We start from the raw sequence: 15,235 nt of genomic DNA, 5'->3' as shown, positions 1-15,235 counted from the left end.
ATCTTGTAAGTGGGCTCTCTGGTACCCACTTTAACTTCAGTAGTCTTTCTTTCCAGATTGTCTGAAAAGTATCCTGCAGGTTCCTGCACATTCTAGGCAAAGGCTGATTTTCTCCTCGAGTGAGGACTTTGCTCCACGTGTGCACTTCTAGACTTTCCATATGAGGCAGGTTTTTAATTAATCCCTTATACTGTCATTTCTAAACTGCACATAAATATAGACATTCTAATAACTCATACTCCAAGTGAAAATGAATTTTTTGTATAAGGGACCATACTCCTTCTTAATAGCAGCTCTGTAGGCTGCTATTTCAAAAAGTTAAAATACATTTGTTGATAATAATATGGCTTGTCTATAATTTCAGATAACTGAATAGTTTCTCCCAGTCAGCTGTATATCTCTGAGAACAAAACAGGACAAAGAATACAGTAACCTGTTCTAACCAGAAAACATGGCCTGATCTCAGTTTTACAAAACAGTCCAAGGGGGTGCTCCAAGTTTAAAGTTTTCCTTTAGTCCTTTGTTAAAAACAGTTTCTCCACTCTTCTTTGAGTGCATTTCACTTAGAACTAGGAACTGTTTAATCCTATTATTCTTTCATTTGAGTGCACTTCCAGTTTTCTCCATCCAGCCCCTATTACAACAGTCTCAAAAGAAATGAGACAAACTGATGGTGCAGGACACCACTCTTTTGTCTTTCATGTGACACTGTTTTTTATGAAACAGAGTGATCCATACATAACAGATTAAATCAGAGCAGGTTTTTTTTGCATGTGAAATGTGAACAGGTAGCTGTGATGGTAGTGAATAGGCAAAAAAGTCTTGTCCTGTACTTGGAAGAACCAGAGAAAATGAAAAGCTATTCCAGCAACCTAATGAGCACCTAAGCTCTTTAATAGCAAGAGTCTCTTTTTCTCTAATCTGATAATTTTGCTAATGTACAGACTATCTTCCTAATTTTTCTATTACTCTGGTAATAAAAATTATAATAAAAATTACCCAGAAGTACCCACTCACTGCATTTTTCTGGTCCTGTAATGAGGATATGAGGAGCTTAAATCATATTTTATCTAAATTTGGATCTTTATATAGTCTGTAGGGAACAGGTATCTGGTCTCTAAGAATAGGATGTTCCTTATGCTAAGGGTGCTAAAGTAGGCACATCAGGAATTTCCAGTCAAAGAAGGGATGTGTGATTTTAAAAGCATATAGAAGGAACAGGGGGAAGGCTGAAGAAGAGATACCTGATGAGGAAAGGAGGAAAAGAGGAAGAAAGAAAAGAGGAAAGAAAAAGTAGTAGGATGGGGAGAGAAGAAATAAGAGATTCTATGACAAGGATTCTTGGACAATAAGTCATCTGAATAACTGTTTGTACTGTTTTTACAGTGATCAAATATATGTGTTAGGCTGAAATGGATCAGAGGATACAATCTGTTCTCTTATGTGAATTAGGATCACCCCAATGGGTATTTATTTAACTTGTTCTTAAACGTGTGTTGAGATGTGGATTCCCTATAAATGATAAACAGGTCCATCATTTAACTGTCCTGATAGCTGGGCTGTTTTCAATTAGCATCTAATATAAATCCCCTTTCCTATACTGGTAGCTCGAATTAAAATGAGGTCTAATTTATCTACATCTTTCTTGAAAGATGAAGCCACAAACTGAGAAAAGTGCTGTGATGAGAACTTCAGGAGACACTACTTACCTTGTCTTTTGTTTCTGCCAATGAATTCCACTTCATTACAACAATAGGGTATTTTTTTGATCATTATTCACTTTGTGATCCATTATACCTTCACACCTTTTTCCATTATTTGCAGTTGTTCTCTACTGTCTCTTTTTTAATTGTTTATCACTTTTGGAAAAATGTAATACTTGTGCTTCACCTCTGTCAAAATAAAGACAAGTTGCTGTGTTTCTGATTTAGAAGAATCCTGTTATCATTTCATCAGATCTCTGAATTCATCAAAATGAATCTAAATGACTGCCAAAATAAATCTATCTCTCTCTATATATATCTTGATATAATATATTTATATGATTATAATATTAAATATATAGGTCCAATTCTGTTCTCTGATATTCAGGTGTAAATACACTTACTGCAGTTGTCTCTCCAGATCTGACCTCATTAAAAGTGGAAATACTGTGTGTGTCTTATTATTGCAGAAATAGTTTATCCAAAAGGAACTATTCAGGGAATACAGCTAGCCTTTCTTTTTCTTTCTTTTTTTTTTCTTCCCTTTATTCTCAAAACAAGACTTCTCTGTATAATGTAATGCTTTACATTATCTGAAGGAAAATATTTTGGTATCAAAGTCATGTTCTGGATATGATGCCTCCTGTTCTGAATGTGATGATCAGGGAATTCTCTTTCTCTGCTCTCATATATAAGTACCAGTTATGGTCCATATAACTGTCATTGTTTCAGTAACCTGCAAATTTGTTGCTGTAATGAAGCTTCCCGATAAACAAAGTTATTTTTCTTTATTAAGTCAGTGGTTGGATCTACAGCTGAACAGAAAGGCTTATTGTGTAAAGATCTGAGGTTATATGTAACATATTTTGAAATGCTGTATATGGGCAGGAGAATATAGTCATGGTTACAGCAATGGGCAGGAAATCACAGTTTTGAGTCTTGGCTGTGCCACAGACTTTCTGTGTGACTTTGGACAAGCTACTCTTTGTGCATTAGCTAATAATACTATCTCTATCTCCCAGGGGTGTTGTGAGAATACATTCATTAATGTTTGTAAGGCTCTTGGATGCTATAGCAATGGGGCCATATAAGCACTTAGAGAAACAATCCATTTTTGCAACAATGTGCATCTCCCTGACTAAGGACTTTTTTGCTGGAAGTTTTTCATAGATGCTTGTTATGAATAAATCTACTTTATAATGATACAGTGAGGTTAAACTGCCTTTTGGAGTGCAGTTTCACTTTAGTATTCAGAACAGGTGTAAACAGTCATAAGTTCGAAAGCCGTTCCCAAAGAAAGAGAATACCATTTCATAGTCAGACATTTGAATAGAAAAGATACCTCTCCTGATTTATCTAGTTCAAAACATGGAGGATTATTTACATCTGTATCTGTCTCACAAATAGTTTATTCTGTTTTAAACACTTCTCATTACATTGTCTAAACTACCTCCTCAGGCAAGTCATTTCATTGCCTAATTGGCTTTAAGGTTAAACAGTTTGCTCAGATGTCTACCCTACTTTTCGCTTGTGGTTATAGGCTGTGCTTTCAGTCTGTCCTTTCTTTCTGAAATAACCTTCACTCACATGTGTTTGGTTCAGACACTGCACAGTTACAGCAGGTCAAAAAGGTATTGCTTTAGTGCTGATGTGAGGTAAATTGGTAAGCCACTCTAACTTGATTTGATAATCTGCCTGGCTGAGTGCTGGTCAGTGTTAAAATCTGAATATGGGGTTCAGCGCATTAGCACCAAGGAACAGAAAAAGAGTATTCAATATTTTTAAGGCTTTTATAGAGGACTTGGTGAGAGATTTTCAATCTAGGGGAAAATGTTCTGCTAAGACTTCATAAAAGATTTTGTTTTGCTATAACTAGGGGTTTTTTTATTTGTAGAAACTAGTGGCAGCAGACAAACTGTGCAAGTAAGAGATCTAGAATTACATGAGCGGTCAGTGAGGACAATAAATGAGGGCTATGCAGCTTTTGAGGCTCAGAAAACAAGACATCTGTTGTGCTTCCATGAAAAGCTTTTTAATTTGAGGGCTGAGTTCAACCAAAATGTTTATGAAAGCAAGAGATCATTAGAAGATAGAGACCTTATAAATGTCCCAATGATGGGAACAAATACTATGTCCTCTCCTACTGTATTAAATGCAGAGAAACGACATGGTCTTAAAAAATGTCCAACTGTAGGAAATCAGTGAATTGCAGTTAATTACGAGATGTAAACATACAGGAGAACAGGTCTTATTTGATTCGTGAGATTGCTTGCTTGCCGTGAAATCCATCCACTGTTGTTGTTTGAATATGTGCTGAATAGAATTGCTTTTAATAACATTCCCATATGAGTGATAGTGTAAATGCTTCTCAAGATGACTGTTAGTTTAAGCTATGCTTAAGACTTTCCTCACAGTGCAGGAGAAGAAAGCTTTGTAATTATTTTGTTTTTTCTTCTCTCTATGAGCACTGACGTTGAATGGGGTTGATATCCTGTAGTATTCATACATACATAACATATACCACTCTGGATGGAAGAACTAAAAATGAAAGAAAGAAGTAAACTATACTATTGCAGTGTTGTAAAAACTTATTACAAAAGGACCCACAAATATCAACTCTCAATCTTCTTGAATGCACAACCATCAGGCTGCTCCCAGCTTCATGGATTGCTGTTTTCTGGATTTAGCTAAAGACTCGGTACAGCTGTCTTTTCTTTCAGTTTGTCAGTAAATGCAGGACCTGTTTTAGGGGATTCTTAATCAGAATTCCAAATTTTATAATATTACTTGATGCAGGATTGAATAAAAAGGTACCAGTGAAGTCAAGGAGAGGAAGCTTCATTTCACAATTGTTTGTGAACCAGTATTTTGTCTCAGTTGTTATATACCCTAATATGTCTTTTGAATTTTTAGTTTATTCATGTTTATGTTTCTTGAGCATTATTTTAGTAAAATTCTTTGTTACCAAAATTTCCTTTACGAACACATTTTTATAGTGCAGCAACACTAAAATATCTACCAAAATGAGGAAAAATGTAACTCAAAGGATTACTTTTATCTTCTTAAAAATTAGGGAATTTTTATATCTTATGCCAAACAAATCCTCTTTGAGACGCTGTGTGCATGACACAAAAATAATTGGGATGATAAAAATTACTATGGTCTGAAAAAAAATTCATAAGAAAAAAGATACCTGTTTACAAATTTCAGATCTGATAGTCAGCTAATTAAAAAAAATATTATCACCACATACAGTGGAAAATTCAAATTTCTGTGAAAGAATTTTTGTCTTATGTTGTGTCTGTCAAAAAGAAGATTACACATCTTCAATAGTATACCTGGAAAAGGAAAATAAAGCAGGTAAACATACTGAAGCTCTTACAGTTGCATTACTTGGTTTTTGTCACTGCCTTCTCAAGAATGCTTCTCTATATAAGAAGCAGTGGGATACATAATCTGGAAAGGGTAAAGCCTTTTTCTTATGGCAAAGTAAATTGCAGCTGTTTCTCACAATAGGAGGTCATTGGTCATTTACTGATTCTATCTATTTCGATAAGACTACATTTTGATAAACATCTTACCTATGGCAAGTCTGTAGAATTGATACCAGTTGCACATGTTTACTTCAGCAAAATAACTTCTCCCTTGCTGATCTCTAGGTGATACTTAATACACAATTAGATGTTATCTTGCTCATACTATTTGATGTTTCAGTTTACTACATAAAGTACACACCTGCTTCTCATATTGCCCCTTATATTGTTCTGAAGTGATTATGAAAACAAAATATTTTAAAACCTAGTGGTTCCTAATGGAAGACAATAAAAATCTGTTACATGTAGGCAAAGAAAAAACAATACAAAATGTGGTTGTCATTCAAAATAAATCTAAGATCTCCTTTTTAACCATAACAATTATTCCAGTAAGTATACTGATTTTTGCTAGACCCTCATTTCTAGAAGTAATTGTCATGTGTTTTGGTGATTTGATTTGTTCTGATTTAATAGAATTCCATTAGTTTTCTGTGAAAAAGAAAAGATTTTTTTTTCTATCCCTGTTTCTTCATAAAGTTAAAAAAAAATCCAAAAAGCAAGCTGTGTCTGGATCCAGAATTTTGTGGCATTAGACTTTAAGTTCTTATTTAACACGGTTTTACTAGGAAGGCTATAACTAGGTAAGTGCTGTGTACTATATTATAACTCCTTTGTAGGGAAGATATGAACACTTAACCTCTTTCAAAAAGAAGAGGAGAGAGAGGGGAGAGAGACTGTTTTACTAAGTTTCATTTACGTCAGACGCAACTGGATGTGTTTGGTTAACTTTACACCTGAAATGATGCAAAAAAACCCTTCTAAAAATCAGTGAGAGTCAATTTTATGAGTACTATTCTCAGCATCTTAAAGTAGCTGTTAGATACAGTAGGGTGACTGTAAGGGGAAACACCAAACTCTTCAGTTCTAAATCTTCAGGTGTGCGCACTGTTAGACCCACTGATGTTATATAGTTTGTTCTGTGTTCGTTTCTTTTTGCATTTTCAGACATGATTTCAATTGAATCATTTATGGTTCTTCCATTCAGATTTTAACAGCTATTTTGGAGCGGATAACCCTCAATGGCTGTATATGAGACATTGCCCGGGGTGCTTCCAAGATGCTTTTGAGCTGGGTAAGGAAATCGCTGAGTGTTGACACATTCTCAAAGCACTATGGCATGGATTGAGAGCATATGGTTTATAAACTGTGTTACTGACCTATTATTCTGTACTTTACTGACAGAATAGACTATACTAGTTTCCTCTGAAATGCTAAACAAAACTAAATAAACATTTTTTTTGGTAAAAAAGAAAAGGTAAAAGTATTTTAAAAAAACTAAATACAGTATATAATCTGTATGTGGTAATTCGTACATAAAACCTTCAAATCATTGCTACCCACTTCTGATATGTCTACTTCTACTATAGTAGCCATTCAATGTATAATATTATACTAATCTAATATCACATTAGCATTATATTAGTACACCAGTGAGGTAAATCATACTCAGATTTTTACTGTTACTTTCAGGTCAAAGCTGTTAGTGCAGGCATGGCTTAACCAATATATGAGTTTAAGACTTACACTGGCATTCAAGCTGTAATGCCTGTATCATCTTTACTATCTACATATTACCTTATATGCCTCAGTCAGGAACAATTAGTTATCATGACTCATCTCCCCTTTCATATATGTCCACAGGCAACTGAAAACATATGGGCATGTGAACTTGAGCCTGTGCAGGAAGGACAGTACAGACATGGGCTGTTCATGTGGGGCTTTCACTGAGTGTGCACTAAGTGAAGAAATCAAAGAAAGCTTTCTATCTCTTATTCAATAGCCTGCTGATAAGTCTGATGATTGGGAAAGTCCAGCATAGGTGTGATGCAAAAACCTCCCAGGACCTGGTACTCCGCTTCACTCCTCTATTTAAGGTTAAGCAGCGTCCAGGGAGAGTGTATATTCTGCTATAGAGAAGGATTTCTTACAATGTTTGTATAATGCTCTTTGTAATGTTTTATCCTGCTGAAATCCAGCTGAATCAGCTACACTATCTCCAGGATTATTACAGAAGTTAGTTACGGCTGTGCACTGTCACTCCTCATGTGCCAGCAGTCCTATTTTAATACCTGACTTTTTTGTTAAATGCCAAAATCTTACATGTTCCATTTCATGTTGTAATTAAAGCTTTCTATTTTAAAACGATGTAAGCATGCAGAAAAATGGTTCCTATTAGAACAGCATAATTTAAAACAAAACCAAAGAGGTTGCTTACCTCTTAAAACAAGCTTTTCACAAAAAGTTTTGTGAAAAGGTGCTATGTGGCAGCTGCTTCATTAACTGTAGTAAGTTATAGGCCTCCTGAGGTATCTGGTAAATAGAAGAAATAAGCTTCCTACAAAAACAAACAGACAAGCAAATAATGAATAGGTTGTGCATGCAAGAGAAGGTTATATTAATCTGAAGCTCCTGCCATTGTCACACTCAGGTGTAAATAGATGGGCCTCCAATGTGTTAATTCTACAGGGTCTGGTAATAAATCTCAGATTAAGTTTCAGTAATCCATTTTCATCCTATGAAAAAAAAATTGTCTAATAAATTTAGCATTAACTGGCCGTATTTAATAATAGCTAGAGGCTTCCTAATATTTTTCTTTTTCTTTACTATCAAGACCTAGTGGACTATATTATACATGAATGGCTTGTACAATGATTGTTTTATATTTCAGAATCACCAACAAGTTTGTGTTCTCAGATTAAAGACTGTAAATTTAAAAACCATTTCACCTTTACGTATGTCTGAATACACACCCAGAAGAAACTTAATATATAAAATTCTGTGTCTCTTTTAATGTCAGTCTGATGCAGGTGTAGATCTCTTGAAAACATGAGTTTTCAGGTCAAAAAAAAAGAGTGCCATAGTGGTAAACTCATTTTAATTCATACTTAAAATGTAATAATTGTTAATTCTGTGCATGTAACAATTTTCAACTGTTAATATTTGAGGGTTTGAATAATTTTAAAGAATCTGCACTTAACATTTGTCTGAAAAATATTTGTTTCCCCTCTCCTATCCTAATAGGAACAAAAGATTACTTCTTCCCTCAATAATATCACCCAACATGCTCAAACATTACACAGGCAGTTGTTGTCTCTTCCTCATGCATTCAGAACCTGTTCTAACTTACCGTGGAGGTGCCTGATTTGTTTTGGATATGCCCCACTTTTTCTGCAGCTCCCCTTTCTACATACTACAGTAAGAATCACTAATGGAAAGAATTAAAAGTGGCCATTATGGCCTGACCACAGCTCCTGATCAATTTTTGTGATATCCAGGTTTTGAGGTGGAAAGTCAAAAGCTAAAGAAATATAAAGAAGGTTTTCTGGTTAAACTTCAAGCAACGGATGAAAGACCTTATTGGTTAAGTTGCCAGTGAGTATGAGTTTGTACAGTAGAATTCATTATAGAATCGGGATTTTTTTTATTTTTCCCCCTCCAATAAGATGAGAGGAAGCAACGAACATCACAAATCTATTAGCTTATTAACTTTTCCATACAATGACTGCTATTGGCCATTCCATAAAGGTTTGCTGTGATGTGACTCGTAGAGTTACTGTGTATTCAGCATGGCTTTCTCTGTGGGTCTCATTCTCAATTAAGAACTTCCTAAATGTTACGGCATTTTACATGTGTAGTTTTTGGTTAGACCTCCAAGAATTGATCCTGGAAACTATGCATAATAACTAAATTCCCTGAATTTCATATGTTTAATCGTCCTGGTTATAATACAAATCCTGCTCCTAAAAAATGGAGTAAACAATTGTATTTTGAGAAGTGTTTAAAAATCCAGATGGTTTCAAAATATATAAAAAATAAAAAATATAAGGATAAGCCACTCGATTTCATTGTGATTTTTGTGAATAGCCCTGTAGTCATTGGAATACTTGAGCCTATGCCTTGCACACTAGTCTTAACTGTGAGTTTCAATAGTTGTATGCTCTCTCTGAATTATCATAGAATCATAGAATGGCTTGGGTTGGAAGGGACTTTCAGAGATCATCTAGTCCAAGCTCTCTGCCATGGGCAGGGACATCTTTTACTAGGTCAGGCTGTTCAAAATCCCATCCAACCTGGCCTTGAACACTCTGGTATCATTTCAAGACAATAATCTTACAGGAGGCAGGTAGAAAGGCCCTTAAGACACTGTACAATCTCTCTTTGAGATTAGGAGTTCTCCTTTTGATGTAAATTCCTAACTATTCAGGTGTTTTTAGGTGAATGAAGTCATATTTGAAGACAAGAATAGATGAAAGCTATAGACAAACCAGAAGAAACTGGGAGCAGGAAAGGCTGGGGAGACAGATGCTGCAGTATTACAAGTTCTCCATTAAGATATGTGTGGTTCTTTAAATTAAATTATGAGTTTCTTTTTCCTCTCAAATATAAAACTATCCATAGGCAGCCGTATCATATGTAGTCATGTATCACAGAAATTAAATCACGTCATTTAGCTGCCTCTTTCTTCAGACATTAAAATATTTCTTCCTGAACAGGTTGTGTGAAAACTTGGTACATCTTATATATAAAAAAAAAAAAAATAAAAAATTCTGCCCTGGAAGGCAAGAATGAGTTTCAGCACTGCAGATTCTTCACAGAGTATATGCTGCCTGGCTCCCTCCTCACTGCTAGTTCATTCATTACAGCTCATATATTTTCTCATATGCATACTGGCACTATAGTTCCTTGGGATCTGTACTGGTTGCAAATACCATCAGTGTAGGAACTGGATTTTTTAAAGCTCTAAATTTTTTAATCTCAGATGCATTGAGGTTTTTCTATGTAGAAAATTTCCCAGGTCATAATGCTGTCATTGTTCTCGGTGGGAAACCTTAATTGCAGAGCTAGTTGGATAAGAGTTGGATTAGCTGGCAGAGTGTTGTCTGGAAAATCTTTCAGCTGTGCAATGTTATCACTTCCCCTACGTCCCCCCGCCCCCACCCCTGAGGATTCCTAGCCTACTGCATTTGGTGAGATACATATGTTTTCCCCAGCTACAGGAGCTGTGAAGGGTTCCTCTGGGATATCTAAGTATAAATACCCAAGTGTGTCTTCAGTTGCTAGGTTATTTTTAGTCAATGGGTGGTTACCAAGTCATCTATAATTGTGCTGTTAAATGTGTCAGAGCAGCTACTGCAAATCGAGGTGCTCCCTGTAACAGGTTGAGCATATAAAATAAAATGAAAGAGGACAAAAGCAACATTTCGGAATTGAGCTGTTTAAAGATTTGAATTATCTAAGGGAGATTGCGTGGTGGACAGATATGAGGAGGATGATCCATGAGTACAACATGGATAGGGAAACATGGAGCATAGTTTGACTATACTACACATAGTACCTGTAACTGGCATATTATGTCATTTCAGATATGTGTTTTGGGAAAATTTCCCAGTGGTTCAAGGGATAAGAGGGGTCTTACAGAACCTTTCACTTCTTCTTAGGCAGGTCATTTTGTCTGTAGTGGCCAAAAACTGTTACCAACTAGTGACTGCTATGCGGGAGAAAGTGCACCGAGTTCCCAGTGGACAACTGTCTACATGGCACAAACTGCTAGCACAATTCTTTCTCTATAAATAGAAAAGAGAAAGAAAATCATACCTGAATAGAAAGCCAGTAAGATGGCAGGAAGAAGACATGAACAGCAAAATAATGCAACTGAAAAGCAGAATGAAACAAAGTTACTTAAAACAGCACCGTAAACCATCAAATGTTCTAAGTAAACATGCACTGTAGCAAGGAAATTACACATTGGTTATTATAAATCACCTAGACTATGCTAACCCTTTTATGGATCTGCCACTAGGAGCCAGAACAGGAAGCAGGGTATGGTCTGTCAAAAAATATTAAAGACATATTAATGTATCACCCAGTTTGGTAAGTGAAGGAAAAACAGGTGAAAAATTGAGATGTTCATGAAAGGATATGGTCAAATGGATGTGTATTTGTGATTCCTGTGGTAGCTGCATCTTGTCACAAACCAGAGATTAATAGCATCTCTTTAGATATTAATTTCTATTCCAGTGGCACTTGCCCAGCATCAGCTGAAGATCAGGGATAAAATTTTGAGGACTGCTGTAGTTCTGACTAGCTCAGAAGCAAAGAAACGCCAACCATTGGTATGCAGAGAACAGAGGGGTTAAAAAAAGACTCAAAGGCTGCAAAAACTAGTTGGTGGAAATATATCCATCTGTATTCGTTCCTATATATTCAATATATCATCTATTTTGGTTAGATTCAAAATGGAAAAGGATTTATAATGCCACTTCATGCATATGTGAAAGATGAACTGGGTGAATTTCAACAAAATAAAATGTTAATCTTAGCATCAGGAGAAACATTCCAGCTGAGAGAACCACTGGGCTGGAATAACCACCTCAAGTGACTGGTGACAGACTATTGCCTGAGTAACTCAAAAGTAACAAAAATGAAATTCAGTGGGGATTGGCAAAGGTTTGGTCTGGATAACCTAATAATAGCTATTGTCTGCTCTACTTTTTTTTTCCAAGACAGTAGTAGTTTCCAAATTCATTAGTGAAAATGGGCTAATGTCATATCTTGTGCTCCTGCATTTAGATCTGCATTGACCATGCAAAATTTGGGGGTCTATTGCATGAACAGGAATAAAATAATTACGCAAAAAGCATTTGACACATATGAAAATACTAGGGCCTTAGTTATAGGTATGTGAAATACAATCTGAACGTGACTGTTTTCCAGGAATTTTAGCATATTTTTATTTATAAAATATCTTAGTAGTGAAGAATAAATCTTACAAAGTTTGGTAGAATCTTTTCACAAAAATAAATGAGAGTATAGATAATTTTTTAAAATGTTTAGACTTGAGCAAAGGCTGCTACAGAGTTCCAGTTTTAGTAATTCTGTAGAACTCATTGAATTTTTGGTAAAAAGAACAAATGAGCTGTATTTCCAAAAGAGAACACACATATGGAAATTATGCGTTTCATTTTTGCATGGCTTTCCTGTAAGATCTCAGAAGAACTTCTATCTCTTACGAATTTCTTTTGCTCCTTGATCATCAGGAAAATGCATTCCTCACTGCTTTTCCCAGCTGCAAATGTCTTCTGTATCAGAAATGTCTTCCAATGCCATCGCCATCCTTTACCAGCTTTCAGGTGCTGAATGTTGCTCCTTTAGCATTAAACACAACTGGGAAAGCTCCCATGGAGTGGTTCTCCAGCAGGAGCTACTACTAGGATCACAGCCTTTTGCCTCTGTATTGCTGGAGATGGGTGGGGTTGGAGCTCTGGACAAAATCTGGAAACTCACAGTGAGATAGGTCTGTAAATCTGTCATGGCCTAAGCAGCTTAGAAGTTGTTTGAGAGGTCTTATTCCATTAGCTGGGGAGGCAAATCTTAATAGACTGAAAGATAAAGGGGAATTGTTATCAGTGAAATTTTTTCAGAAAAGTCTTCCAGAGAAGTCTACGCTGGTAACTTGAGATATCTTTAATATTTTATAAGTGTTTATGGAGGTGACAAGTAAAGGAATTGAAGATGGAAATATTTTAATCACCCTATTTAAAAAGTCCAAAGCTATTTAGAAAACGCAAAACCCAGAGTGAAGCATATGTAGTACAGCAAGTGGCGGCGTTGCCAGGTACCACTGTCCTCTCAAATGGGAAGTTTTCTGGAATTCCTTGTTGCTATGAGACTAAATATCTCTGTACAGTGTGAGCACTGAAACAGATTTTGCTCCCACTTACACTAGTGTGTGTGTAGAGCGACTGCCCTGTGGCCAAGGAGCACAGTGCCACATTCTGATACCATGCTTATGGAAGGCCTCCAGATACCAGGAGTATTTGTCTAATTCAGAAGCGCAAAGAAGTAAGACTAGTTTAAAATGGGCAAAGGGCTACCATCTTGCACCTCAAAAGGAGCAAGGAGCAAGCAATTTGGAGATTCTGACCCATTGACAGGGGGTCTTCATATGGTTTTAGTCAAAAAGAAAAATAATGGGTAAAATTTCTCAGAGGATTTCTCTCTAAACTAACCATGTTCAAACTGAAAGATACATATTGCTTATCCTGGGCTGTGTAAACTCTTAAGTTTGACACTTTTAAAATCCACTTATCTATGGACTTTAAAGCTGCTATGTCGTTGAGGGGGGGGCGGGATGGGAGGAATGAATATGTTTGCTTAAGTATAAAAGTGTGAATTTCCTTTAGCTACTCGACACTTTTTTCTTTCACCCAGAAGACAAATAAACAAAACCCAACTTAAACTGTACCCAAGCATGGCCAATTTCTCACCAAAGTGTACATTTCAGAATGAAAGATTTACAGTGGAATTTCTCTAGTGTAGCTATGACATTGCTTTAACATTGTCTTGCTGTAATCTTCAAATATAGTAAATGCAATATATGGCTTTATAGGGATTTGTGTGAAGTTTAAAATTCAAAAGATGGTTGTTTTTTATGTTTCTCTGTGCTATCTGTGAAAAACCAAAAAGCACAGGGATGAATTTAACAGACATCATCAACAACGAGGGAGATGTTTGCCCAATGAAAATACTGATCTTTTATTAATCTGCCCTTTCAAGCATCTGAAAACCCCCCGGTTTCTTAAAATTAAGAAAATATTTAAGTATTAAAAAAAAAAAATCCCCCGTAATAAATGCAGACGTGTAACCAAGGCGCTATGAAAACAAAGCTCTCAGCGCGCAACTATTCCCTTACTCGGTTTGAATCCTCAAAACTGTGGATGTCTATCCCGGAGAAACCGGGGTAGCAATCCGGCCGTCGGTGCGTTATCATCGCTGCCCATGTTGTCCAGTGAATCTACGGCCAGGCTGAGCAGCACCGCAACTTCCAGCTCGTCGCGAGGCTGCACGGCGGGGAGGACCAGCCGCTGTACCGGGCCGGGCCGGGCCGCCAACCCTGTGCCGGCAGCTTCCCGCGGTGCTGCGAACCGCACCTCCTCTGTCCCTGCCCGCGCCTTCTCTGCTGCACCTCCTCTCCCCGAACTGTGCGCCCGCCGACACCCGCCCCAGCTCCGCTCTGCGCTTCCCCGCGCTCCGCCCCGTGGGGCAGCACCGGCCGCGGTGCAGGGCACGCAGGGGACGCGGAGGTTGCGCGGGGCAGCGGCGGCGTTTGAACGCGGGGGGCGCGGAGCCGCCCCGCCTGCGCAGGCCGAGGGTACGGGCAGGGAGAACAGCTCGGGTAGCCCCCTCTGTGCGGCCGGCGGCACTTCAATGTGCAGCTGTTACCCCTGCCCCGCACCGCCCCGCCTGCGCGGCACCGGGGCTTGGTGACTGGGTAGCCCCGTCCGTCGGAGCGGCCCCCGGGTGCGGGGCGCCGCGGCGCGTCTGTCCCCGGCCGCGGCTACCCCGGTCCCGCAACGGCGGGGCCGAGCGCGCTGCCGCCGCGGAGCGGTCCCGCATCGCAGCACCTCTCCGGCCTTCCCGCCCCCCCCGCCCGGCTGCTCTACGGCAGCCTGCGGCCGCGGCAGGGTCCTTCCCCTGGAGTGGGAGGGCGGCAGCAAAATCACAGCCTTATTTTCTTTTTTTTTTTTTTCCTTTCTCCCTGATTTATGGCATTCTTTCATTTGCGCTCCTGTTTTCCGCGGGGATGGCTGCAGCAGAGGCATCAACCTGTAGACTGAGCGAGCTCCCGCCGTAGCCGGCGCGGCTGCTCGGCGGGCGCGCTGCGGTGCCACCGCCGGGGCGCGGCGCCGGGATAGGGCCGACCCCGCGGGCGAGCGGCGGGCGAGGGAACGGGGCGGGCACGGCGCCCGGGGGAGCTCCCGGGGCCGGGCGACCAGGAGCCCCGGCGGGGAAGCTGCGAGCCCGAGGGGAGGCCAGCGATCTGTGCCAGAGCCCCCAAGCGGCGCCGCGTTTGCCGGAGACGGCGGGGTGAACTGACTCCCCTCTCAAACCCCGCACTAGAGAGGATCTCCGAGCCGGGGGAGGAGGAAAGGGGGTGCA

At 38.9% G+C, this 15,235-nt stretch overlaps 1 protein-coding gene and 1 long non-coding RNA gene across 16 annotated transcripts in view; one reads left to right on the top strand and one right to left on the bottom strand.

Moving 5' to 3' along the window:
• Positions 1-15,235, top strand: part of TAFA5 (TAFA chemokine like family member 5) — a 504,297-nt gene that overhangs the window by 97,150 nt on the left and 391,912 nt on the right. For 13 of the 15 annotated variants that reach the window (XR_010430895.1, XR_010430894.1, XR_010430896.1 and 10 more), the window contains exon 2: positions 6,282-6,368. The exons of the other annotated variants lie outside the window; for them this stretch is intronic. Coding sequence is in view for 7 of the 13 variants with exons in the window: in XM_064656236.1 (XP_064512306.1) it covers positions 6,282-6,368 (87 nt within the window). In the remaining 6 variants the exon portion in view is untranslated. The remainder of the gene's footprint in view (positions 1-6,281; positions 6,369-15,235) is intronic. 15 annotated transcript variants of the gene reach the window in all.
• Positions 4,599-7,651, bottom strand: LOC135414913 (uncharacterized). Its single transcript, XR_010430901.1, has 2 exons — positions 7,512-7,651; positions 4,599-5,041 (listed from the first exon to the last, which is right to left on the bottom strand). It is a non-coding gene; the product is annotated as an uncharacterized LOC135414913 (long non-coding RNA).

The sequence above is a fragment of the Pseudopipra pipra genome, chromosome 5, assembly GCF_036250125.1.
Source record: "Pseudopipra pipra isolate bDixPip1 chromosome 5, bDixPip1.hap1, whole genome shotgun sequence".
NCBI lineage: Eukaryota > Metazoa > Chordata > Aves > Passeriformes > Pipridae > Pseudopipra > Pseudopipra pipra.
This window is presented reverse-complemented; position numbering and strand designations above follow the sequence as displayed.